We start from the raw sequence: 27,086 nt of genomic DNA, 5'->3' as shown, positions 1-27,086 counted from the left end.
GGTCGTATGCAAATATACCGCTTCCCATTGGTGCCGAGCGGCGTAAGCTCCGCCCCCTCCGGCGGAGAGGGCGGGCGGTTGCCATGGCACCCCCTGCCGGCCACGCCTCCGCAGGCTCTTCCCCCGCCGGCCCAGGGCGGTGCTCAGCGGCTCCCCCCCCCGCTCCTCCGGCTGCCATCCCCGGTGCTCACCCCCTGCCTGCAGAGAGCGAGCTTCTGCCCCATGCACGGCTCGCTCCTGGCCCCGGTGAAAATAAATGAACACAACGCAGTCTGTTTCTGCAAGGGTTTTTTTGATCCTTTTTTTCCCCCCCCCTCTTTTTTAAGATCTTCATATAGATATTTATATATATAAATTATTAGAATGCATGTCGGGGCTTGGGAGTGCGTGGGGAACTTTGTTCGGGTGGTTTCTTTTTCTATAGCTGGGTTGTTGGTTGTTTTTTTTCTCTTCCTTTTAATGGTTAATTAAGTAAATATATATATATATGGGGACCAATCAAGAGATACAATTGTGAAATCAGACACGCACGCGGGGATGGGAGGGGGCAAGGGGATCACAAGTTGCTACATAAAACTGCCACGTCTAACAGGATGTGCATGAGTTTTAAAAGTACATCAATTAGAAGGGGTGAGGGGAAAGGGGGCAGCCATCATCTTCAAGACAGTCCCAAGGACGCAGTGTCATTGCTCTGGGCCACATTGGCTCTCCCGATGGGACTTGGGGGGGTCACGGTGGTGACTGTGGTCTGGGAAACAGCCTCCCAGTGCTTTGCACCTTGTGGGGAAGCACAGCCACCACCTCGCAAACAGTCTGCGGTGCTTTGCACCCCGGTGGCTGGGACCGGGCTCTGCATCGGATGGGATGCTGGAGAGCAGGAAGCCACCCCAGCTAATGGGGGAAAGTTCCACATTGCTTTTCCATATCGCTAAGCAGTATCTTACACCTAAAGGGGGGGGTGGGGTGTGAGGAAAAAAGGCTGTTGGGTTGAGTTCCTCCTCGCAGAAGCAGGAAAGGTGGCAGCATCATGCACATGAAGTCCTGCGATGCTCTGCGCTTCTTATTTAATGCAACTGTTCCCCCGAAACAAAGGATGGAGCTGCTGCCACCCTGAATTCATGTCAGTCTTTGTCGCTTTGAGCTCTGTGCAATGCTGATGCCGTTTCCTCCAGAGCTCTGCTGAAATCACGTACCGATCAGTTCATGTCCGTTAAGTGGCGTTTCAGTCCCTCCCCATTTTCTGTCCTCTGCTCTCTGCTCCCAGGATGCCATCCTGTACTGTTCGTCCGTCTTCTCTGGCACTCTGCTGCATGGTGGGATCAGGATGTGTCACTGCAGCTTCCCCTCCCCCAGGATTTGGTTGATTGATTGCTCCTCTTGAGAGAAAGACATGATGATGTCACGCCCGCAGTAGAAGTCCGCTTAAAGGGGTTTGTCACTTTCTTTCTTCAGGTGGCTGGAAGAAAGAAGAGGAACAAGGTGATTGAGAAAAAAGGCAATTCAGCCTCTCCTTCTGCCTTCTGTTAGTCCAGACCTCCACAACACCACTGGCTCGGATGGTTTTTAAAATCCTTGAAGAAGGAGATGCTATTGAAAAGGAACAACCACTGCACATCTCTCTCACTTGTAAAAGCCTCATCTTGGCAAAAGCATCCAACCCTCGCAAATGTTTGGTACTTTGGCAGGGGTTATCAGTTAGTGGGAACTGCGTTAGCATGGGTGCACCATGTCAGTTTATCCCCTCCCCAGAGGGGAGGAGATGAGACCCCACACAAGATTAGCCATGGAACAGCCACTTGCCAAGAATGACCTTCCTGGTGGCCAACCCACTGCTGTGCCCCTGGGGCACGGATCCCTGCTCCTGGGTGTGGGCTCAGGCTCGGTCACTCACTTCAGGGGCAATGCTCCCCTGGGCCCAAAGGTGTTCTGGTGAGGACAGCGCATCCACCCGCCCCACAGTGAGGAGAGAGCAGGTCCATGCACCTGTAGTAATCCTCCTGCGTCGGGAGCGGCACGCCGTGCAGAGGGTGATGCGCGTGGAGCCACTGCTGCTGTTCCAGAGCCAGGCGCTGCAGCTCAGCTGACTGCGCATGCATGGCCTGGAGCTGATGTGCTGCGGACATGGGCGCTGAGAGGGAGCCCGGCAGGTCCCTGTAGGGTGCAGCTGCAGCCAAAGATGAAACAGAAAATAAACAAGTTAGTGTGATGGCTCCTTCCTCATCCATGGCCCCTCAGCTCAGTCAAGACCCTACTGCGCATGCTTTTCCAGCCCTGTTCATGCGCAGGACTTGCTCACCAAATAGTGTAAGCCCGTTCTATGCCATGCCAAGGCTCTGTTTAGTAGACCTCAGTTCGGTCCTGTAATCCTCTCATAACCACCCTGACCCTTGGAGCTCTGCTGAGACTCTTTAGAGGAGACCAGCAGTCCCTGTGAGCATCCCCTACCAAAAAGCTGGTGGCGCAGCACTTCGTTCTCATGTAGAGGGTGAGGCAGGAGAGGGTTTGGGATGGTTCCAGCTGGGTATGGTATCCGGGTCAGGTGTGATCCCGAGGCGAGTGGGTCAATAAGAGGGTGAACAGAGGCTGAGGCTGGGAAGAGAAGATACCACAAGATAATTGTCCCATGCTTTCTAAGAGGCCACACACAGAAAGGTGCAACAAAACAGACATGGAGAGGGTTGGAGTGCATTAGGGATGGAATGATTTCAAGGCTAGAAACACAGTACCGTGTCCTTCTGAATGTTACTCTTTTTAGTGCACTGAATCTCATGTGAACCAGCCTGGCATAGCTCTGTCCCTACACTCCTCAGGGAGAAGTACTGCTTCATAAAGTCAATCCTGCAAGGACCTGCTCTCCAATCACGTCCATACCCAGTACTGTGCCTATCTGCCAGCCTGGCTGTCATTCATGTGCCTCCACAGACTGGGTGCTTCCATTTCCAGATCTCACCCAGCACAGAGGCTCAATGCCAGGCACTCACGTTTGCAAGTGCTTTCTAAGGCTGCGGTGTAAGGTACCACCTACATGAAAACTGCTCTTCCCAGTGTTTTGGACTCACTGCCAGAGTGCTGGTTGGAGGAGCCCAGCTCCAGAGCGTGGGGGGAAGGAGCTTGATTTGCACCTGATGCCATCTCCAAGTAGCTGCAGCTGCTTAGAGTGGGTGTCTGTCAAGTGTCTCTGCCACCAGATCCCACTGACCACTCACAGTACCCACACAGGCATGGCACGTTTCCCTATAGCACTGTAGTTTGGGCTTTGCTTCTCTGAGCTTTTCATCCCTAAACTTCCTTTTATTTTGCTTTCCTGAGGAGGGGAAAACTGAAGGGATCACCACCTCAATTCTGAAGGACATCAGTCTCCAGCTGCTTACAGTTAGTCCACCTTCTGTCCCATCCCATCCCATCACCTGCAGAAAGAGCCACAGGAGCAAACTGGAGAACCAAGATCTCATTAGTCCTAAGGATACTGATGAAACCCACTGTTTAGGAGGGTTCCCACTCCCTCTGCAGACCACAGTGTGAGGGATGCAGTCCGCAGCAGCACCAGCCCCCTGGTAGGCAGAGGGACCCTAGCACTCACATTGCATCCCCAGAGATCCAAAACTAAAGGACATAGCGCAAACAACTCTGCTTGCCTATAAGCAGCAAACTCACAGATGCCCCGACACTTGTAACAGGTATCAACATCTTTGGTGGGACGGGAGCTAGGGCAAAAGTGAATGACCATGATGTTGACCTCTTCTGGCTGAAGTGATGGATCTGGGCCCTGAAAGTCTCTGCAGCTTTTGGGCTTCCCCAGGGCCAGAGGGAGGAAGTGCAAGGAGAGCACAGTAGGAGGAAGAGTGAGGTTTTGTGCAGGGCACCCTCACCATGGTCCTCACCTGCATGTATGGCATCCTGCTGGTGGAGATGGAGGTGGGAATGGATGTGGGAATGCTGATGATGATGAGGTGTCACATTGAGCATCTGCAGCCGGGCCAGAGGGTCATTGCTGAGAGCAGCCACCCGCTCAGCATGCTGGCGCTCAGCTGCCAAGCGCTCGGCATAGGACATGTCGGGACGAAGGGTCGGGCCGGCTGCCAGCGCCAGCCTCTCCCGCTCCAAGTGGCCCAGCCCTGGGTGGAACGGAAAAGCGGGATGAAGGCCGGGAGCTGTCTGCAGACTCAGCCCTCCGTGGCGTGGGAACGGATCCATGGCAGCAGCTGGCACGGCGTGGAGCTGCTCCAACTCGGCTGGCTTGACTTCAAAGCCGGGCTTGAGACGTTCACGCAGGTCCCGGTCCCTCAGGTCTCGTTCACGGGCTTCCCGCTCCCTCAGCTCCCGCTCCCGCGTCGCTGGATCACTGCTGTAGATGGCCGGGACGTTGTACCCCAGCAGGCCCGGGTCGACTGCACCAAGCGGCACATAGAAAGGGTGGTTGCGGTTGCTGGGGGACATGACGTGGGGCCGGGCATATTCGCTGAGGGTGCGCAGAGCCGGGGTGTCAGGACCCAGGTATGGGGGAACAGTCGCTACGGCACTGCCCTGCTCAAAGGAGGGGCGGTGGGGGACCGGCCCCAGGGATGAGCACTCAACCGGCCGGCCCTCCTGGGCCATCTTCTGCAAGAGAGCAGACATCAGCGTCAGGGAGCAGCCGAGGGGGTCCTCAAGCATCGGTAATGGGACCCCCAGACTTACCACGCTCCTCTCCAGCTCCCGCTCCTTCTCCCGCTCCCGCTCCTTCTCCCGCTCCCGCTCCCGTTCCTTCTCTTCCCGCGCCTTCTGCTCAGCCTCTCGCCTCACTTTCTCCACCAAGTCTGCCCTTTTCTTGGCCAACTTGGAGCCATCGAGGGGCACGAAGTACAGATCCGTGCGGGAGCAGGAGTTGAAGCCACGGTCCAGGTGCTTGTTGAATCTAGGGGCAAGAGGCAAAGCCTGTCAGGGCAGAAGCGGCTGGAGGGCAGGAATGGGGACGGGGCAGACAAAACCAAGCCCGAAAGTGTAAGAAAGGGAAGAGCATCACGGAAAAAGCAAAAGGGTGCAGGTGTACCCCACGCTTGGGGCGCCCTCCCTTTCCCTGCCCCATATGTCCCTCCCCAGTGCAGGGACACCTCACCTGGCTGACTGGCTGGCGTGGCTGGGCACATCCACCACCTTGGGAGGCGGCGAGGGGCTGCGAGCCGGCGGCACGGGGCTCTCGGGGGGCTCGTACTCCTCTGACGGCTCCTGCTTGATCTGTGCAGCGCTGAGGGGCAGCGGGGGCGCAGGGGGGGCCGGGGCGGCCATGCTCCCCGGCAGGGCTGCTGGGGCAGAGGGGGCAGGCGAGGGGGCTTTGTAGCCCCCTGCCACGGGGGAGGAAGCCACCCGGTAGCCGGGAGGGGTGGCTGCTCGGAAAGGGGCAGCTGAGGAAGCAGGGGGGGACCCTGGCTTGTAGGGGACCGGGGGCTGGAAGGTGGGGACAGGCGAGGCCGCCCGCTTTCCATAGGGGACCACAGCCGACGGGGGCACCGGGGGTGAGACTGTCTTGTAGGGGGCTGCCGAGGGGGAGGCCATGGTAGCGATGACAGTGGAGAGGGTGGTGGCAGTAGAGGTGACCGGAGGGCCAGCCCCATGGGCAGGGGAGGGGGGTGGCGGCGGGGGGAAGGTGTAGGTGGCAGGACTCTGGCCCGGCGGGTGAGCGCACATGCTGGGATAGCTTCCCTGGGAAGAGGAGGCGGAGGAGGATGAAGAGGAAGAGGAGGAGGATGAGGAGGAGGAAGAGGGGGGTGCAGCGGCAGTGGCTGAGGGAGCCTGGCTGTAGGCAGCCTGGCTGTGGGGAGGGTAGAGGCGCAGCCCATAGGTAGCATGGGAAGGATGATGGCTGTTTGACTCCAATCCATGGGGGTAACCCCCAGGGGCCTGGGGGGGAGCTGCGGCTGCTGGGGAGACCCCCCCACCGCTCCCATGCCCGTGGTGATGCTGCTGGGGGGGCTGCTGGTGATGGGGGGGCTGGCCAGGGAAGGGGGCAGCTGGGTGGGAGCCTGCATTGCCCAAGGGGCGGCTGTAGGGGGGTGGCCCCTGGCTCCAGACGGGCTGGGAGGGCAGGGAGGGCTGGGTGTACTTGGGGGGCTGGCTGGACACAGACAGGCCACTGGGTGGGGGGAAGGAGTGCCCATAGGAAGCACTGTAACTGGGCAGGGGCTGGGCCGGGGAGGGCTGCGGGTACTGAGCTGAGGAGCTCGAGGGTGGCAGCGGTGGGGGGGCATAGGGATAGCGGGAGGGGGCTAGGGCCGGTGCCTTGTCCTGCCCCATGCCGTGGGGCGAAGGAAGGTGGGTGCTCAGGGCCTGCCCCACCATGCCCGGGGAGCTGGAGGCAGCCGCAGCATTGTTGAGCGGGCGCAGGGCTGGGGGAGGAGGCAGATTGGCAGAGACGTGGGGGAAGGAAGGGGCCGAAGCAGGGGGGGCGGCTGGAGGGTTGGCTGGGGGCGTCTTCTGGGGGGGGAGCCCCCCAACCACTGACGCCAGAGAGATGGGGGTGGTGGGTGGCGGGTTGTGCTTGGCACCGAGGGTCTGCTCGCGTCCCCCCGGTGCGGGGAGACCCCCCACGCCACCGGGAATCTTGGTCCCAACCTGGACCACATTGGCTGTAGGGTAAAGAGGAGCATGGGAGGAGGAGGATGAGGAGGAAGAAGAGGAAGAGGAGGAGGAGGAGGAGGAAGGAGGAGCAGGAGGGGCAGCGGCAGCAGAGGAGGACGTGGGTGTCTGTGGGGCTTGAGCCTGGAAGAGGCGTGAGGGCTGGCCATCCAGCTGGGAGTGGTAGCTCCCCGCCGGGGGTCCCTGGGGGTGCACCTCGCCCGGGAGCCCAAAGCTGGGCTCGGGTGGACGGGGCAGGCTGTCAGGAGCGGGAGCTACCGGCGGGCTCTGTGGGAAGAGTGGAGGGTGGTGGTAGGAGTGAGACGGCCCCTGGGACAGCACGGAGGAGGAGTCGGAGTCATTCTCCACGCTGCCAGGGCTGTAGACGCTGGGCGAGGTGCTCCTGTTATCCTGGTCAATGTCCCGAGGGTCACTGCTCATCTCATCGTTGAAGCTGTGGCCATCGAGGCTGTCAACATCAGACGGGGATGGAGGACAGGGCAACTCCTGAAGTAGGGAGAAGGAGGAGAGGGGCATTATGTGGCCTCCCAGACCATGCGTGCATGAGCCAGGTTCTTGCCACTGAGCTGGGAAAGTCAGGGCATGTGCCCAGCTTCCAGAGCATGGCAGTTCCCTGTAGGCAAGGCAAAAGAGAGAGAGAGCCTCTATCTGCTCAGTCACTGCTCCCGGTGGCAGCTCTGTATCCAGGCAGATGCCATTTAGGTTGGAGGAGATGCACAGGTAGGGAGCAGGAGACTCCTCTGCCCTGGACCTGGGACGCGCCAGCAGCCACAGATGGGAGAGCTCACCTCGGTCTTGGTTTTTTTGGGAGCATTGGTGTCCTCCCCTTCACTCTCTGAGATCTCTTCTGCTCGGCCCTGCTTGCTGCCCTTTGGGGCGCAGGATTCCTCCACCCGGCCTTTCTGCAAGGGAGAGGACAACAGGGAGGTGGACAGTCATAAGGGAACACAACCTGCAGCAAGCCAGATACAGCCACCGTGGTGCTTGTGTTGAAGACCTTAGCAGAGGAACAGTGAGGGAGGATTAGGGCAAAAATTTGCACTGAAAAGGGCTGGTGGGACTGAAGACCAGTGCTTGGGAGCTGGCAGGAAGCATAAGACGCTGAGGATGAAGGAGGGATCCCCTCCTTTCCAGAGAGTTAACCTAGCATGGATCCTTGGTGGATCCCTTCTGGTTTGCTTCCCTGGATCCCCGGATGGATCCCACACCATCTGAGCAGCGCTGGGGCACCCCAACTCAGGCACTAACTCACGCTACCTTTGTCGCTTGCCGGGACTTCTCAGCCTTGCCATCACTGCTGGAGGTGCTGACACCCCCAGGGGAAGCTCGGCCCCGTGACCTGAGCTCCTCTCGGGGCCCTGGAGTCTCTTTCTTCCGTCCACTCCGCATTGACATCTATGAGAGGGATCACTGGATCAGTCCTGCTTTGTATCTCCCTCCACCCTGCCCTGTCCCCAGCCTCGCAAAGCCCCTGAACCCCTGGCACTGCATCACACCAAGCTCACGTCCACCCGCTTTGCTGTGAGCCTCAGTCCCAAACCAAGGCTTGGCTCTGGTGTCCCACCCCCCTCTCCCATCTCACGTACTGAGTCCTTGTTCTGTCGCGTCTTCATTCTTTTGGGTGTGGGACCCCCATTCTCCTTGGCCCGGTTTGATGAAAACATAAATCTTTATCACTCCGTGACCCCCTTCGGCTGCTCCCGGGGACACAGACACTGGGAAGAGCGGTTCTTCAGGGAGAAGGTCCTGGTGAATCCTGAAAAGCAGACAAGCAGGTGAGAGGAAAGAAACACAGAGTGGTTTACTATAGAAACATGACAAAATTATTACTGTTTCCTTCATTATCACCTACAGACGCAAACATCTTTACCAAGAATGTAATAAACTCCCCCAGGAGTGGGGGAAAAGATTTGGCCACTGCCACATCTCATTTCCAATTGCTTGGAAGAATACCCACCTAGTGCAAGGCAGTCAGGGCCCCACAGTGCTCTGGAGGAAGCAGAGGGGAATGGTTAGCAGGGTGCTAACTGGCCTCTGGAATTATTTCAGTGTTTTGATTTCCTTTTTTTATTGGATCTTCAGAAAGAGAGAGGAAAAAATAATGGGAAAGTGCTTTAAAATATTCCTAATGACATGGAGTTCTGACTTCCTAAGTTCCTCTTTGCACTTGTTGTCAGTGAAGTAAGTTACACTACCCTTAGCTGGCTGTGTGCTGTCATTAGCTAGCTCTGTATAATGAGCCCCCAGCGGCCTTTGCTCAGGGGGTATTACACAGTCCTGCCCTCTCAAGAGCATACGCACATGCATATAGACACCGGCATGTTATGCAGTGTGACGATGAGGCTTGCTTAGGCTGTTCAATGCCCAAGGTACCCAAGTAGGTGTGAGAAAATGTATTGAGCTTTAATCTCACATGACACAAACAGAATCAGCTCTGTTTAGTTTGAAATGCCTGCCCATGTCTCATTCTCCTCCACATACTGGACTGTGTCTCAGTGTACCAAACAGGGTCATGCTCAGAGATGCAGGGTACATTCCTAACACTTTGCAGCAGTAGGATGAGTTCTGAGATACCTCTGAATAAATTCACAGCTTTGTGCTATGTCCAAAAGCACTGCAGGTATTTAACACCCTGTTACACCACACAGTTCCTAGTTCAGGGTATGAAAGCACCGCGACTGTATTAGCCTGGGAAATGGGCTAAAGTGACTCAGGGATGATGCTCCTGAAGCTGGTTTGCTTGGCTCCACCCAGCTTGAGATCTTCTGCACTGCACTGCACAGAGGTTAACCAAAAAGAGACTGTCCTTCCCCAGCCTGTCCTATACTCGGCCTCTGGAATGGACAATGTGTAAGACAAGGAAACGTGTCCTGTGGATGAAGCATCAGGACTAAAGCAACACATCTCCTGGGTTATATTCTCTGATCTGGAAGCATGGAGAAATTTTGTCAACAAATATCTCCAACCTGGGACTCCTAAAGGCCATCCCAGACCTGGAAACATCAGCTTCCACCTGGCCAGGGCAGGAGCAGTCTGGATGCACTCTCATTTTTCTGAGAAGGGAACTGAAACCAGGGATCAAGACAAAGGCAACAGACAGAATTCTTGTACCTCCTTTGCAGCCCTGCTGTTGGACTGTGTGACCCCAGGGTCACTGCCTTCCACTGCTTCCATCTCCCTACCTGGGAAAAGGGAGTAATGACACTGACCTGTTTCTTCTGTGGCTCCACATTTTCCCTGACCAATGCTCAGAGCAACTCATTGGAAAAGTACTTGGGAAGAGCAAGGGATTGTTTGTGTTAATTTCATTAATATTTTATTTGACCCTCATTGTGAAAGCCACAGGGGACTCATCCTGCATTAATTCCCACACACAACAATTCATTAATGGAGACCTCTTTCTTAATAGAAAACTAGCTCAGGATGGTTTAGAGCTGACTTGCCAGAGGCAGAGCACTCTCCTCATCCCTCCCAGCTGACACCTTTTGCAGCCTTCCATTTCTGTCTCACTACGGCCTTTGGTTGCTAACTCAGCCGGCTACACCGATGCTATTCTAGATAAGCATCTAGAATTAACATCTCTCACATGAAGCAAACAATGTAAGTCAGGCTATCCTAATTTAACTCAGCTTCAACACACGCCACGTTGGCAACCTTCGAGTATTAGCTCAGCTCTGAATACACAGAAGCAGCAATGGCGCATTACCAATATGTCAGTGCTCTTTATGTTCAACAGGGATGCTACCCACACCTCCCACACCAAAGAACTGGGCATCATAACACAGCACACGGGTCTCACTTCAGCTTTCCAGGAACCTTGGAATGATAATTATGGTCTTCTTCCCAGAGAAGCATCTGTGGCCAACCACATACTGAAACTTCCCTTTAAAAACAGAGATACCAACTCAGTACTTATGTCAACCAGTGAATATGCAGCACCAAACAAAGGCAGACACAAACAGGCATGATTCAGTAGGCAGAATTAACCACTGGGTCAGAAGTTTCTATCACTTAAGAGAGCAAATGCTTTGCTAAAACACGTCCCAGAACTGACACACACATTATTAGGCACTGTACAGCAACTGTTATGTCAGGGGGCAGGTGAGAGGATCACGACACTGCCTTCTAATTTTAACATCTATGAAATAAAAGCTTGCAATGTGAGCCTTGACAATTAACAAAGTCACACCTAACCCTTCCCATCACTGAAGATCCCTGTAATCGTCTCTGAAGAGTTCTTAGGGCTCTGTGATTTTGGAAAGGAAATGAGACATTTGGCAGGTTTGCTGTCAAAGGGACAACCTTTTCCTGGCCCTATGAAGCCCTTTACAGGTTTAACGGCATTATGAGGCACTGCAAACGGCTATTTGCTTTTTGCATTTTGTACAACCCAGCTTGGTTTGGCTTCACGCCCAAACCCCTCCATATTCTCTTGTAAGCTCTGGTGCAGTCTCCTCCAAGCAACACACACTCAACAGGCATCCCCACATGGGATCCAAAATGGATCCTGCTCCTCCTCTCCCCCAGCTTCAAGCAGTTCTCCTTGCCAAAGGTGGACTGTCCTGCACAGGCAGCCAGGAGCTCACAGGAGGCTCCAGATCCTCTTCTGCTGAGGGATGCAGGTTAAGTTCTCTTCTTCCCAGGCTACAGTATGAAGCAACTCTCCACAGGTAACAAAACCAGAGTCAGGTCCATCTCAAAGGAGATGCACTCAAGTTAAGCATATACCCTTGGTCTATCCAGAACACTGGGTGGATGTTTGTGCTTGGCTCAGGGCAGCCAAGTCAGACTGAAGACTGACTGATGTCTTGGACTGAGGGCCTGAGAAAATAAACCTTCCTAAATGGCAAGAGAAGCAGCAGAAATGGGAATGGAACCAAGCTGTCCACGACGGGTTTTGGGGGCTTGGCCAGCACTGTAAATGATAAATGAGTCGTGCTCCAAATCCACAGAGGGCTGAAAGGCTTTTTCACTTTGGCCAGAACTCAATGGCAGAGCAAGCGCCAGGATAGGCTGCTCCAGTCTGCCTGAGAAGGTTAAAAGCCACCTAAGGTCAACTAGATCTCCCTGGGGCCAGTGACAGGAGAAGGGAGATCTGAAGGCTGCTTCAGAGCTAGCACCACCATTGCTTCAGCAGCATGTCTTTAGCTAGCAGACATTTGACAGCTGATCTCAGTGAGGACTGAATCAGGACTTAAGAGTTACCATGGTCTCTTCCCCTTCTTTGGCATTACTCCTCTCTTGGGAACAAAAAAACCCAACACCCAAACCAAACGAGCAAACAAAAGGCCACCCAAGAAAACAAACTGAACATCTGCTTGGTTTTATGATCTGCTATTCTTGATCTCCAACCGAAATGCCCCAGCAATCCCAGGCAGATTCAGACCTGGTCCAAGCACGACGGGAGGTGCACCAAGCAGAATGCGACTCTGGCACATGACATGAGAGCCCTGAGTTAGTCAGCAATGATTTGGGGGTGGAAGGGAATAGCACCGATGTAGCCTACTCTCTCCACTGAAGCTCTGCCTGGTAGACCATGCACCAGTTGGAGGTGAAGATGTCAAAGTGTATGGCTGGATCACTCAGTCTCGAAGAAAATTAAGCAAAAGCTCTGCCACCCATCAGGACCACAAATACTGCAAGAAGGAGCAGTCTGACAGCATCTGTACTTTGAAACAAAAGGGATAGGGCCTACTGTCTGGTCCTGGGGGTGACTGGCATTACACAGCTTGCACCCAGATAGCAAAATCCTCCTATCCTCCAAAAGGGGACATCTAACCTGGCCACTGGCCATCAGTGTATTCCTATGCCAAGTCCTACACCATGCTCAGGCATCATCCAGGACAGTGCTCTCTGGGACAGACTGAAGACTATACAAAGGAACACCATCCTAATGGACAGACAGTGCTGCGCACCAGTGCTGGGGCCCACTTCATTTGTTACTAGAGACATAGCCAGTGTTATCTTCCACTAGATCGTAGTCCACAGAAAGCAAGTTTGAAGTAAGGAGTCAGTGAAACTGTTTCTCCTTCAGCCCAAGTACAAATGTTCTGAAGTTCAATTCTCTTCTTTTTCTCCAGTTGGGAACTGCTGAAATCCAAAATGAACAGCATTTGGCATGCAAAGGCAGACTTGGAAGTCAGAAGATGAAAGAACTAAAAGGAGTGTTTCTCTGCAATTCATTAGCTCTGTGTTCCCATCCTGATTTTTCTCTTCCCCCTTTTGCAACGCAATGGGTTAGCACTGGAAGGAGGAACCAGGGTGGTGAAACAAACACGGCTGCTTTCTAACACATTGCAGATGCTGGAAAGTGTTCTGAAAGTAAGATGGGGCGATAACCAATGGATCCCTCTTGATGGGTAAAGATCACTCAGAAGGGGGTGAGCAGTGGAGCAGTACAGCCAGGGGACACATACTGTGGGTGGGAGGTCAGAAGGTGGCATATATATATATATACACACATATATATACACACACACACATATACTGCCCAGGGAATGATCCCAGACATTTTTAATCCCTGTCTCCATTTCCCTCATTGTATAAAGGGAAAATTCCACAAAATGTAATGGAGTTTAACAACTGTGTAGCACCTTGAAAACATGACGTTTTATCTAAAATACTGCAAATCAGACAACCTGAATCACAGCATCTCCCAATGGCTAATGACTTAACTTCATGCTTTAACTCTGGCATCTTCTATAGGCCATGGTGGAGAAAGCAAGAGACGCAAGAGGAAGGGCACAGTGTTAGACAGCAATGACCAAACAGGTCAGGATGCATGTCAGAGTCTTTTGTCAGTCTTTTGACATGTACATATAGCATGACATTACTGTAAAAGCAAAAATGATTGTGTGAGCAAAGGGATTAGGATGTCAAAATGGTTGAATACCAAGATGGCAGCAGGCAAACACTTGGGTCTAATGTTATCTTGGGTGTGAATATTCCCAGGAGTTGCAAGCTTTTTATTACTCGGTAAATTTTGTTAAGAAGAAATGTATTTATATGACATGAAATAAAAGGCAGTTTTGAAATACAGGCATTTTTGTTTAACATCCAAGCTGAATGAAGTCTCTTGATTTAGATCTATCTGTGTATGTAAGAAAGGAGCAGGTTCACAATCCCATCGTAAGACGGTCAAAAGGTTCGAGACCACCTGAGGAACCTGAACACACAAGTCATAGAATCATAGAATAGTTAAGGTTGGAAAGGATCTTAAGATCATTGAGTTCCAACCCCTCCGCCATGGGCAGGGACACCTCACACTAGACCATGTTGCCCAAGGCTCTGTCCAACCCGGCCTTGAACACTGCCAGGGATGGAGCATTTACCACTTCTCCAGGCAACCCGTTCCAGTGTCTCACCACCCTCACAGTAAAGAACTTCTGCCTTATATCCAGCCTGACCTCCCCTCTTTTGGTTTGAACCCATCACCCCTTGTCCTATTGCTACAGTCCCTGCTGAGGAGTCCCTCTCCAGCATCCCTGTAGCCCCCTTCACATACTGGAAGCTGCTCTGAGGTCTCCACGCAGCTTCCCTTCTCCAGGCTGAACAGCCCCAACTTTCTCAGCCTGAGACCCATGAGACCCAGTGAAATGCATCCCAGAGTCCTGAGGGAATTGGCCAATGCATCTGTCATCATATTTGAAAAGTCGTGGCAGTCAGGCCAAGTCCCCGGTGACTGCAGGAAAGGGAATATGGCCCCATTGCTAAAACAGGTAACAAGGACCCTGTGAACTACAGACCAGTCAGCCTCACCTCAGTGCCTGGCATGATCATGGAGCAAATCCTGCTGGAAGACGTGTCAAAACACACGGAAGACAGGGCAGTGATTACAGACAGCCAACACAGCTTCACCAAAGGCCAAGTTTGGACTGACTAATCGAGTGGCCTTCTATGATGGAGTAACTGCATCAGAGGACAAGGGAGAATGTACTGGTGTCATCTTCTGTAAGGCCTTTGACACAACATTCTCACCACTAAATTGGAGTGATATGGGTTTGATAGATAAGGAATGGAATAGATGGCTCTGTGCATCTGAGAGTTATAGTCAACAGCCCAATGTCCAAGTAGAAACCAGTAATGAGTGGTGTCCCTCAGCAGTCTATACTGGGACCAATACTATTTAATATCAGGTCAAGGGAGGTGATTCTGCCCCTCTACTCTGTTCCTCTGAGACCTCAACTGGAGTACTGCATTCAGCTCTGGGGTCCCCAACACAAGAGGGATGTGGGTCCAGAGAAGGGCTATGAAAAAGATCAGGGGGCTGCAGCAGCTCTCCTATGAATACAGGCTGAGAGAGCTGGACTTGTTCAGCCTGGAGAAGAGAAGGCTCTGGGGAGACCTTAGGGCAGCTCCAGTGCCTAAAGAAATCTGTACAAGAAACCTGGTGAGGGGCTTTGGACAAGGTCCTGTAGGGACAGGACAAGGGGAATGTCTTTAACCCGACAGAGGGGAGATTGAGATAAGCTCTTAGGCAGAAGCTCTTCCCTGTGAGGGTGCTGAGGCAGCGGCGCAGGGTGCACAGAGAAGCTGTGGCTGCCCCATCCCTGGCAGTGTTCAAGGCCAGGTTGGATGCAGCTTGGAGCAACCTGCTCTAGCGGAAGGTGTCCCTGCCCGTGGCAGGGGGCTGGACTAAGGTGATCTTTAAAAGGTCACTTCCAACCCAAACCAGTCTGCAATTCCATGGTTCTATGTCTAAAATAATACCTCCAATGGAAAAAAAGAACTCAGACTGAGCCAAGAGCTTTGATCCTTTTCTTATACGTACTTGTTGACCTATCTGTCAGCAGCACCTGTTGACAAACTCACCTGTCACGCTACCTAGGTGCTCCTCCTTCCTAGTAAAATAATAAAGGAAAACTCAAATGTTCACATTTCAGGAAAGGATGCCAAATCAGAGCACTAAAAATAAGCCTGCAGAGTGCTGGCAGACTTGGAAGACAAAGCCAGTTTATGTTTTATGAAGTCTATATTAACATTTTGTTTTCTTAATTCTGTACAACCATGAGGAGTAAGAACATTATTTTAAGCATGAAAGTTGTAATTCTGGTACCTCCATTCAATGAAAAACAGATCTGAGAAAAAAAAAAAAAAAAAGGTCTTTTCTGACAAGCAGAGTGAAGTAAAAACAATTAGAGCTACAGCAAGGTAATAAATAATTAAAAAACCATGCATTTAACAATAGCTTAATTTACAGCATAAAAGAATATATTAGTTTTGGCAGGCATAAATGAAACTGAAGTTTGATTCACTCAATGAAGGTTGGATGTACTAAAGCAGGTCCCGTTAATCATAAAACGATTCCTGAGGGCACACTAAAGTGACTGTAAGTATGGAACAGATTTGCTTAAAAATCTCCAAAGAATCATTCCATTTCCCCAGAGGAGGCCTCGTGATCTCTTGGAGACACAGGCTCGCAGAGCCCAGTGGAGGATCACAGAATGCAACACACTGGGCTCTTCCCTTTGTGAGTGAGATGGAGGCCTGTGGGTGCACCATGCAGAAGAAAGATACTCCACTCTCCATAGTCACTGTTTTGAGAAGTGCTGCATCTTCTTTATTAGGAACACCTCAGCTCACCTCACCTGTGGAGCTGTCAGGGTTTACGGGTCTATTGTAATACCTGACACTTGTTTTTATACACATATACCCCTTCACTAAGGAACGCAAAGGAAATTACTCAAAGACATAACTTCCTAATTGCCCAGGGACTTAAAGGAAGATGTGAGGCACAGCTACAGGTCTCTGCTCCAAACTCCTGCTCACTGCTGAGCTGACCCCGTATCTAGATGGGGCTGCTGAGAGCTTTGTCCAGACAAGTCCTAAACATCTCAAAGAATAAAGCTTCCCCAGCTGACCTGGGATACCCATTCCAGTGTGGAAACACTAACAGCTGTAATTTCCTTGTTGCAACTTATGACTGTGATTCCATGTATGATAGCTCCTTGCTGTTGATACATGGAAGTTATTCACCTGAGGGCTCAGAGCCCTCAGTCCCAGACAAAGCAATCAGTATGTGGAGAAGAACCAGAGGGAAGGAAGCCCAGTAGCTAGAAGGATCAAACTCTGCAAATGGTTATGAATTAATGAAACGCTGGAAGTCCCAGGCTAGGTGGAAGAAAGCCTGATGGCATCTCACAAGGATCAATGTCCAAGAGCAAGGCCCTGCACATCTGGATCAGGGCAATCCCAAGCACAAGTACAGGCTGGGCAGAGAACAGACTGAGAGCAGCCCTGAGGAGAAGGACCTGGGGGTGTTGATCGGTGAGAAAGTGAACATGACCCAGCCTCAGTGTGTGCTTGAGCCCAGAATCCTGCCGTGTCCTGGGCTGCATCAAAAGGAGCATGACCAGCAGGTCAAGGGAGGTGGACCTGCCCCTCTACTCTGCTCTCGTCAGAGCCCACTTGGAGCAGCACTGTGTGCAGTTCTGGTGTTCTCAACATAAGAAGGACATGGAGCTGCTGGAGCAAGTGCAGAAGAGGGGCCACAAAGATGATCAGAGGGCTAGAGCATCTCTCCTATGAACACAGGCTCAGTGTTGGCCTTGTTCAGGCTGGAGAAGAGAAGGCTCTGGGGAGACCTTAAAGCAGCTCCACTGCCTAAAAAAATCTGTACAAGGAATCTGTAGAGGGACATTTTACAAGGGCCCGTAGTGACAGGACAAGGGGAATGGCTTTCATCTTAGAGAGGACAGAATTAGATTGGATCTAAGGCAGAAGCTCTTCCCTGTGAGGGTGCTGAGGCACTGGCACAGGGTGCCCAGAGAAGCTGTGGCTGCCCCATCCCTAGCTCAAGGCTAGGTTGGATAGGGCTTGGAGCAACATGCTCTAGCGGAAGGGGTCCCTGCTGATGGAACTGGATGAGCTTTAATGTCCCTTCCAACCCAGACCATTCTGTGATTCTATGATGTCGTACCTGGCAATGGCATTACATTAGGACACACTGTTAGTATCGCAGAGAATCACAATTTAAGAGATAAGAGAATACAACACTAAAGAAGCAAAACAAGGATGGATACAGCAAAAGGGCAAAGGGAAATCTATGTGGCTGATGAAAGCCAGTTAATGATGGTAATAACAAGGATGAGAACTGAGAACTGTAAAAGGACTTTCCAAGAGTGACTGTGGGCAACTGATAACGGGCAATTAAACAGCACATGAATTTTATCTAGATAAATATTATGCAGTGCACACACAGAGAAAAAAACAACTCCATCTCCATATATAAAATGATGGACCCTCACTCAAGAGTGATCCCCTTGGGATAGGAGAGGCAAATCCATGAAAATGTCACCTTTGTCTTGAGCAGCCATCAGGAAACTGAACCACATGCTAGAAATTCATGAGAAAGGAACTGGAAACAAAACAGAGAAAGTCATCATGCTCTTGCACAAACCCATGGCTTCCCCACATCTTCGAATGTGTGTGCAGTTCTGCTCCTTCCACAGGAGCTAGAAAGGGCAATGAAGAGGCATGATCGAGCAGATTAGACATCTCCATCCAGAGAAAAAGTTATTAAGTGAGTATGTGATCAAGGACTGGAAAACCAGGAAAAGCAGAGGGTAGGTAGGAAATTATTTTCCACTGTCTTTTCCAGTACAAGGACGTAGGACCATCAGATAACACTACAAGGAAACAATTTCAAAACCAACCACCAGACAGGTGTTCTTGAACTGGGTGGCTGCAGAATTCCCAGTCAAAGGACACTACAGGTGTTAGAAGATAGCATGGATTTGCCAGGAAACTCGATAATTTCATGGAAGAAAGAATAACTGGTGCTTTCTGAATGGCTAGAGACCACATCCAGCTATAGCAGTCCCTCTGCCAAAACCAGTTTGAAGCTGCAGGAGCATCAGAGGAAAACAGCACATAAGCTTGCCTTAATTTACCCTTTTTGCCAGGGATTTGGAGCAAAGGATGTGGACTAGATGGACCTAATAGAGTCATTGGCATGTCTTTAAAAAGTTCAGTCAGACGGGGTATTTCAGCTAACTGAGAAGGTTGGTATAAGAACAAATGGGTACAACAAGGCCATCAACAGTTTGAAGATGGAAATGAGAAGACCCTTGGCCATACCGTGAAGCTCAAAACCAGCCACCACTGAAGCAAAACAGAGGCAAAAGCAAATCATTAAGACAGAATTCAGTCTGTCTGCAAACAGGTATGGTGCCCAAAGAGACTGGGAGGCAGGCCTGAAGGGCAAAGGACTCCAGGAAGGCTGGACATTCTTCAAGAAGGACATCTTGAAGGTGCAGAAGCAGGCCAACCCCATGTGCTCAGACATGTGCTAGCAAGGAAGAAGACTGGCCTGGCTGAACAGAGAGCTGTGACTGGAATTTGGGGGGGGGGGGGGGGGGGGGGATGCAGAGTTTATGGCTTTTAGAAGAAGGGGCAGGCAACTCAGGAGGACTACAAGGATGTTGTGTGGTTATGCAGGGAGAAAATTAGAAGGGCTAAAGCCCAACTAGAATCTGGTTATTGCCATAGACAGACAATAGACAACAAGACAAAAAAATGATTCTATAAATGCATTAGTAACAAAGGGAGGACTATGGAGAGTCTCCATACTTCAATGTTGGAGGAAACAAAGGGATAAAGGATGAGAAAAGGCTGCAGTACTTAATGCCTTCTTTGCCTCAGTCGTTAACAGCCAGAGCAGTTGTTCTTCAAGTACCCAGCCCCCTGAGCTAGAAGACAGGAGCAAGGAACACAATGAAGCCTTCATAATCCAAGGGGAAATAGTCAACAACCTGCTACTACTTCAAACAAGTCTATGGAGTCAGGTGGGATCCAAGGGCACTGAGGGAGCTGGCACAAACGCTCACCAAGCCACTTTCCTATCATTTACCAACAGTCCTGACCAGGGAGGTCCCAGTTGACCCTAGGGTAGCAAATGTGATGCCCAGCAACAAGAGGAGCCAGAGGAGGATCTGGGGAACTCCAGGCCTGTCAGTCTGACCAGGGAAGCAGATTATGGAGCAGATCATCTTGAGCACCATCACATGGCACACACAGGACCGCCAGGTTCTCTGCTGCTCCAGTCAGCAGAGGTTTATGAAAAGCAGGTTCTGCTTGACCAACCTCATCTCCTTCTATAACAAGGTGACCCACTCAGTCGATGAGGGAAAGGCTGTGGATATTTGTTTACCTGGACTTTAGTGAGGACTTTGACAGTTTCCAACGGCATTCTCCTAGAGAAACTGGCTGCTCATGGCTTAGATGGGCATATGCTTCACTGGGTGAAAGACTGGCTGGATTACTGAGCCCAAAGAGTGGTGGTGAATGGAGTTCAATCCAGCTCGTGGCCGGTTACAAGTGGTGTTCCTACAGCTCAGTTCTGGGGCCAGTTCTGTTTATCAGTGATCTGGATGAGGGGATTGAGATCACCCTCAGGAAGTCTGCAGACCAAGCTGGGCGGAGTGTTGATGTGTTTGAGGGGGGAAAGGCTTTACAGAGGGATCTGGACAGGCTGGATGGATGGGCTGAGGCCAGTGGTATGTGGTTCAACAAGGCCAAGTGCTGGGTCCTGCATTTGGGCCACAACTTCCTGCAATGCTCCAGGCTTGGGGGAGAGTGGCTGGAACGCTGCTCATGGAAAAGGACCTGGGGGTGCTGACTGATTGAACACAAGCAGCTCGTGCCCAGGCAGCACAAGCCAACAGCATCTTGCCTGTATCAGCACCAGTGTGGCAGCAGGGCCAGGGCAGTGACTCCCTCTGTGCTGGGCACTGGTGAGGCTGCACCTCAAATCCTGTGTTCAGATCTGGGTTCCTCACTACAAGAAAGACATTGAGGTGCTGGAGCGGGGCCAGAGAAGGGCAATGGATCTGCTGCAGCGTTTAGAGAACAAATCTCATGAGGAGCTGCTGAGTTACTGGGGTTGTTCAGTCTAGAGAAAGGGAGGTAGAAAGGAGACCTTACTGCACCCTTCCTACAACTACCTGAGAGTGTAGCAATGTGGGTATTGGGCTCTGCTCCCAAGTAACAAACATTTGGGCAATTTGCACCAGGGGAGGTTTAGCCTGGATATTAGGAAAAATTTCTTCACCAAAAGGGTTATCAAGAATTGGAACAGGCTGCCCAGGGAAGTGGTGGAGTCACTTCTGGAGGGATTTGAAAGATGTGCTTTTAGGGACATAGTTTAGTGGTAGACTTGACAGTGTTAGGTTAACTGTTGGACTTGATGATCTTAAACGTCTTCTCCAGCCTAAATGAGTCTATGATTCTGTGACTTTGCAGACAGTGCCCAAGGACACTCTTGATTCTGTTTCTAGAGATTCGCGACTGACAGCAAAGCCAATGCAAGTGCCATCTGTGCAAAGGGCAAGTATCTGACCATGATGATGACAGACATCCAGAAGTAAAGAAGTGAACTGATGCCAGGAGATGGGCACAGAAACAATCATCCAGCAGACCTGACACTGATAAGCTTTGACTCACTCCCTTGCCTGGGATCCCACAGCTTTTCCTTGATTTACAGAACTGGTGAAGTGGGATGATTCTGTTCTCACCTCTGGGGCTGAGGGAAGGGAAACCCAATGGTGTGTCTATGAAGATTAACATGGAAAGAGATCACTGGAAGTCTCCACTCAAAGTCCCTGCTCATAGTAAACTGTAAAGTTAGGTGAGATTGTCACAAGCATCTCAGAAAACAGAATGTCCCCATCCTCCCTGGCAACCTATGCCAGTGCTGAACCACCCTTGGAAGGAAGGAGAGGTTTTTATCTTACATATTTCACCAAGTTCATGATGAAGTATGATTTTCATTCTAATGATTTTATGAAATCAGAACACACAATGGCTAAAACAAGGTCTTCCTGGTCATGATACAATGAAGGATTAAAAGTCACAAGTATCTAAACTTCTCCCTGACCCCAAGAGAATTCAAAGCAAGCAATTCATGCCAAAGTGCTACCACCTCCAGATAATATAACCTGCCTTACCAATCACAGACACCAGCCTCCACCTCTCATGTGGGCACCTGAGCCCAAAGACTGAGCCCAAATTATTGAGGATTTTTACATCATAGAATCAACAAGGCTGGAAAAGACCTTTAAAATCAAGAAGAGAAGACTGTAGAATGCTTTCAAGGATGAAGATCCAAGGATACCTTGTAATTAACAGCTGATAGCAAACAGAACACGAGTTCCCAGTACAAGACTTCTGAGGGGGTTACTCCTGAATGAATGAAACCACTGGTGCATAGAGAGGAATCTTCTTCAGGAGCAGGAATAGAGAGACCATTTTTACCTGGCTACATACATGACTGGTGTGACCTTTATGGGAGTAGCATGGGCAATTTCCACTCGTGTACTCCAAAAAAAATGCTGACAAATTGAAAACTACCAAAATAGAACAAAGAAGGATTTCTAGAATCTCCTCTCCCCCTTACAGAAAGAGCCTTAAAAAGCTCAGTATATTTAGCTTATCACAGAAAAGGTTAAAAGACACGTTAAACATGGCCTACGAGTACTACAAAGGGAGAAGGCTGCTGACAGCAGAGGGCTCTTTAACATGCAAGACCCAATGGATCTAGCTGAAACTAGACAAATTCCACACAGAAAATGTGCAAAATCTGAAAAGTAGGAGGAAGCAGTCACTTGGAAAACTTGCCGAGGGATCTAATGTGTACCTGGAAATCTTTAAGGGCTTTATTTATTCTATTCTAAAATAAATACCTTCAATATTTTCTGTAAAGACCACCAGGTGACACTTCCTGCCATGTGCTGTGCACGAGAGGACCACCCAGTTGTTCACACCAGGTTTTTCAATACTAAAGTCATTAGCAGTTCTACAGATAGAGAGGTTGGCCAAGAGGTGATGGAGTTTACAAGACCTGGGTGAAAATGTACTTTGAAAGCAAGGGCGCAGGAAAGCTTGTTGGATAATCACAACTGGATAAACCACTCTTTATAGTGGGTGGACCCTCCTCATGTGTCTGGCCATCTCTGAACAGTTCTGAGGGTATTCACTTCATCTACTGCACTGCCTGAAAGAAAAACAGTAGTATAACCGAAATACTACGCTGCAGATACACTTGTATCTGATACACTGTGTTATATATCTCAACATAAAATTTAAGATATAACATTGTGTATTATATACTATATAATACAGGCTATTATAGATGTTGTGATATATACACACAGGCATTAATATATATACACACAGTATATCCAATCCACTGTTCAAAGAGATGCAACCTTCACTTAAGTGATCTATAACACAGAGAGACCTTGTGGAAGAAACATCAATCAGGGTATCACCAACTGCCAGGAAGGGAGGGAAGCACAAGACTAACATTTTCCAGCTAAATTGATCTAGGGTGTCACCAGTGGAAGAGACATGAAGAAAGACTGAAAGCACCCAGCTACCCTTCCTCAGCCAAGCCCAGACAGACCATCGTTGGCTGAAATTGCTCAGAGAAGACTCCGAATTACCCTTTGGTTTGTAGGTGAAAATACTACCACAACAATCAATCAAATATTGATATTTTTACAGGAGACAATAACAAATCAGTGTTTGCTGCCACAACAAATGCAGAAAACAGCCTGTCAGAGATTTCTGCAGGAGCACTACTAGTGGAGTTCTGGAGGTAAGTCAAGGCTTCTGAAGCGACTGTTTCCTCACAAAACTGACTTGTGTCCAACTTCTTAACATATGCCAGATCCTCCCCCCAAAATGTTGGAAGCCCAAATCAGCCAACCAGACTAAGGGAGAGAGAGGAGAAGCTCAAACTACTTGAGCTGAAAGCATCCCCTTCTGTCTCATCACTCTCCACACACATCCGAGGACATGGCTTGTGGGCTCGCAATTGCCCACCACATGACTGGAAGGACAAAAGATTCTCCAGTGTTCAGCTCAGTGCGACACAAAGAGCAATGGGACATGTGCCTGGCCAACCCAGCAACACGTCTTGGGGACTGCTGCAGCTTCAGTAACAAGCAAGGCACTTAGATGGAGCAATTCATGTTCATGTTAACCCATCCGCTGTGACCAGGCTCGGGCAGTGATCACACAAATTCATTCTGCACAGAATCCAGACCACTGGTTTAACAGCATGACGTTTTCAGAGATGCTGCCACTTTTAAACACACTTGGAGCTTGTGTTGCCTTTTCCTTTGGTCTTTCAGAAATCTGTAATGCATTACTATTCTGTACTTCACGAGTAACACTCCTCAACAAGTACAGATGGAAGAGGCAGAGTGATAAACACAGGAAATACACTTCATACCTCCATAGCATCTCCTAAGGGGGGAAGAAAGAGATCAGAAAATCTACTGGAGGCAAGAAAGTAGTTTATTTGTCTGGAAGAGAATGGGAGAAAGAAACAATAGAACTGGGGCAGACACAGCCTGACAGAGGAGGAAACCAGGTCCTCAGAAAAAAAGGCAGACACCTAAAGAGGAAAAATATAAGAGTGGGTAAACATTCAGGTACATATTTAAGGAGGGGCCCAATTGAATAAATGCTCAGACCAGTTTCAGAGAGTACCTTTGCAAAGGTATTACACCTCAGATGTAGTAAATAAATAATCCTTCCCTATACACGTCTGTATTCCACAGCGACTGCTCCTCTTGACTCCACCTCCATCCCACAGGAAAACACCGATGGACATGAGGGAGCTCCAGGAGGTACCAGGGGGGTATACAAGGAGTGCCACAGGCTGAGCTTTTGGAAGAAGAAAACCTACCTGATTGATTTCAGCTACAAATAAAAACAGAATGGAATACTTCAGTTGGAAGGGACCTACAATGACCATCTAGTGCAACTGGACTAGATGCTCCTCCTCTTGAGGAAAAACACATACCAGGGTGCTTTTAGTGATGCCACTATGCTACAGAATCATAACCCCTTGCATGCCCATTATTATTTTGGAACACAAGTATGCCAACAAGAAACCTTACTGTAATTCCTTGTGCAGACAAACCTGAAGGTTTCAGAGATATCCAAGGGGTACAAAATCTAGGGGCGGAGGTAAATGCATATGAAGAAAGGTAAAGGCAGGCCACTGCAGCAGGTTAGACCTGTTAATCATCTTCATTAGGATTCACTGCACATTTCATTTTCAAATGTTTGGAGGGTTTTTATGATTTCTAGCAAGAACCATGGCACTGCACTGTTCACTTCTTGGCCATACTTGGAAAGCTTCATCATGAAACACAATTGGGAAAGCCTGGTGTGAAAGACCAGATCATTCCCAAGAACTTGGGGAAATACACTAACGACTGGTTGTGCAGTCACCTATAACAAATATAGCAATCACAAAAATAACAATTTGGTCAAGAAACAGGGGCGGGAAAGGATGAAATTCATTCCAGTGAACAATTTGACCATTTACATTTACGTGCATCCATCCATGGTCACGATGGTCGTGGAGCTCCAGTCCCTCAGGAGTGCACGTGCAGCACAACAGTGAAAGTGATGCACAACACCCTCTTAGAAGAAGACTTAGAAGAAAGGAGGTTGCAGCCTTAAACTCAAACAACTGCGGGATTCAGCTGATGTGCTGACACACTGAATCCGGTGGGAAGTCAGGGCTGAACTCTAACGCTTTAGGCATAGGCATACCCGAAGGGTGTGTAACCAAGCTCCACCATTCAGGTGGACACGAAACAAATGGCATTTCCAACTCCTTCCCCCCTGCTCTCCTGCTCCACACCACAGGATAATGGTCCGCTACTTCTTCCTCACTTTTTCTGTGCTGGAAAGCACAGCAGTTCCCATGTAATCCACCCAAGACAATCAGAGATAACAAAAACAGATCTGAGTGGCTAGCTTGGTAAGGACACGCTGCTCCTCAAGAACCACAGCACTGCAAAATAGACCCTGCAGACAAAAGGAATACAAATTCTTACAGTAGCCATCCTGGGAACTAAGTAACCGGCTGTGGAACTCCAGGCAGCCCCAGCACCAAGACGAACAGCAAGAAAGACACTGCCCATCTCAGAAGCAACTTGAGGCAACATACAATAGCCAGCAAGGCAGAACTCGATGGCAAGCAAAGGCAGTGTGCAAAAGTGATGCCACAGTGACCAAATGGCTGCCAGTTCCAACAGCACAGCGGCCACTCGACAAAATGCAACTGGCAATGCGCTGGGCAGCAGCAGCCACAGGCAGGCAGCCTGCAGAAGCCGGTGGGGCAGAACTGCCACTGCTCGCCCCAAGGCACAGCCACAGCTGGGAAATACAGATGCTGCTTCTCCAAAACCCCTCAGCAGCAGACAAGCAGCCCTACATGCTGAAGGATCTCAGCCGGTTCAAAGGGAGCTCAACCACCATCCTGATGTCGCCCAACCATTCGGGTCTGGTCTGCTGCGCGGTCTCCAGGCAGCAACCTGGCTTCCAAAGGAGTGGGCAGCGGGTCCACCGACCGAGAGTGGCATCGTGAAGGGGGTGAATCCCACCCGTGCCTGCCACGGAAACGGAGGACGAGCGAACACACAGCTCCGTGCCCCGCTTCCCCCGATGGAAAACATTCCCAAATATTCCAGCCCGCACCTGCATAAGCGGGAACAATACGAGGCTCGCCGGTAGAAGGGGGCGGTTTTGGGGGCCGGCAGCGTGCCGCCCGGTCCCGTCCGTCCTCCCCCCCACCATCTCCGGCATCGCTGCGGGTCCCTCCCCACTCAGTGCGGGGCTGCGAACTCTCAAGTCCCGCCTGGCCCCCCCGGGTCCCTTCGCCGCTGGGCACCCCCCCCCCCCCGGCCCCGCTGAACTTTCCGTTGCAGGGAAGGGGGGCTCCGCGGGCGGTGACGTCACGTAGGCGCTCAATGGGGGGTGTCCCCGCCCCGGGACCCCCGCGGCGGGCGAGGAGCCCCCTGCCCGTCCCCCATAGCCCGCTCCTCTTCCGGAGGGGGGGGGGGTGGCGCGGAGCGGAGCGGCCGCCGCCAGCTAACGAGCCCCGGGCGGGCAGCATCCCCCCTTCCCGGTAATTTACGAGCGGTCCCGTCCGCCGGGGGGGGGAGCAGGATGGGGCCGATGGGCCGCCCCCCCCTCCCCGTGCCTCCGTGACCCGCGGCGTGCCGGCGGCCTCGCCGCATCCATAACCCCGCCGGGGCAGGCACCGCCGGGGGCCCTTCCCCAGCGGCGCGGGGGTACCCCCCGCCCCCCAAACTTTGCTGTTCCCCCTCCCCACCGCTTCGCCCCCCTCCCGACAGACGGACCGGGGGGGTGGGGGAAAACACCCACCCGCGGAAGAATGCAGCGAGTAGACGAAAATGACAAGCAGGGCGGGAGCGGCTGTGAGCGGCCGAGGGACTCACCGGCGGCTCCGGAGGGGAGGTCGAATGAAGGGAGGAATGGAGGCGGCGAGGAGCGGGGGGAAGGGATTTAAACGCTGCCCCCCTCCCTTTTTCTCGCCCCCCCCCCCCCCTTCCCTTTTCCTCCCTCCTCCTTTTCCGCGCTCCCTCGTATCCTCTCGCGTCTCCGGAATAACCGGTCGGCGGCGGGGGAGGGGGGGGGGCAGCGGC

General features: G+C 51.3%; 1 protein-coding gene across 1 annotated transcript; it reads right to left on the bottom strand.

Moving 5' to 3' along the window:
- Window positions 1–311: 311 nt before the first annotated feature.
- Window positions 312–27,086, bottom strand: ATN1 (atrophin 1). The gene is made up of 10 exons (XM_062617857.1): window positions 26,880–27,086; window positions 8,199–8,368; window positions 7,870–8,007; window positions 7,401–7,514; window positions 5,096–7,098; window positions 4,678–4,894; window positions 3,882–4,599; window positions 2,446–2,589; window positions 1,984–2,164; window positions 312–1,456 (listed from the first exon to the last, which is right to left on the bottom strand). The coding sequence occupies exons 2-10, from the start codon at window positions 8,274–8,276 to the stop codon at window positions 1,423–1,425; spliced, it is 3,627 nt and encodes a 1,208-aa protein (XP_062473841.1). The 5' UTR covers window positions 8,277–8,368; window positions 26,880–27,086; the 3' UTR covers window positions 312–1,422.

Source organism: Pezoporus occidentalis, unplaced genomic scaffold (genome assembly GCF_034315485.1).
Source record: "Pezoporus occidentalis ecotype Australia unplaced genomic scaffold, CSIRO_AGI_Poc_V1 ctg104, whole genome shotgun sequence".
Classification (NCBI taxonomy): Eukaryota; Metazoa; Chordata; class Aves; order Psittaciformes; family Psittacidae; genus Pezoporus; species Pezoporus occidentalis.
This window is presented reverse-complemented; position numbering and strand designations above follow the sequence as displayed.

Coding starts and splice junctions, on each gene's coding strand:
- ATN1 (XM_062617857.1), bottom strand. CDS start 8,276: ATGTTTTCATCAAACCGGGCCAAGGAGAATGGGGGTCCCACACCCAAA. Junction 4,895..5,095: donor CACGCCAGCCAGTCAGCCAG/GTGAGGTGTCCC, acceptor TCTTGCCCCTAG/ATTCAACAAGCACCTGGACC. Junction 2,590..3,881: donor GCAGGATGCCATACATGCAG/GTGAGGACCATG, acceptor TTCTCTTCCCAG/CCTCAGCCTCTGTTCACCCT.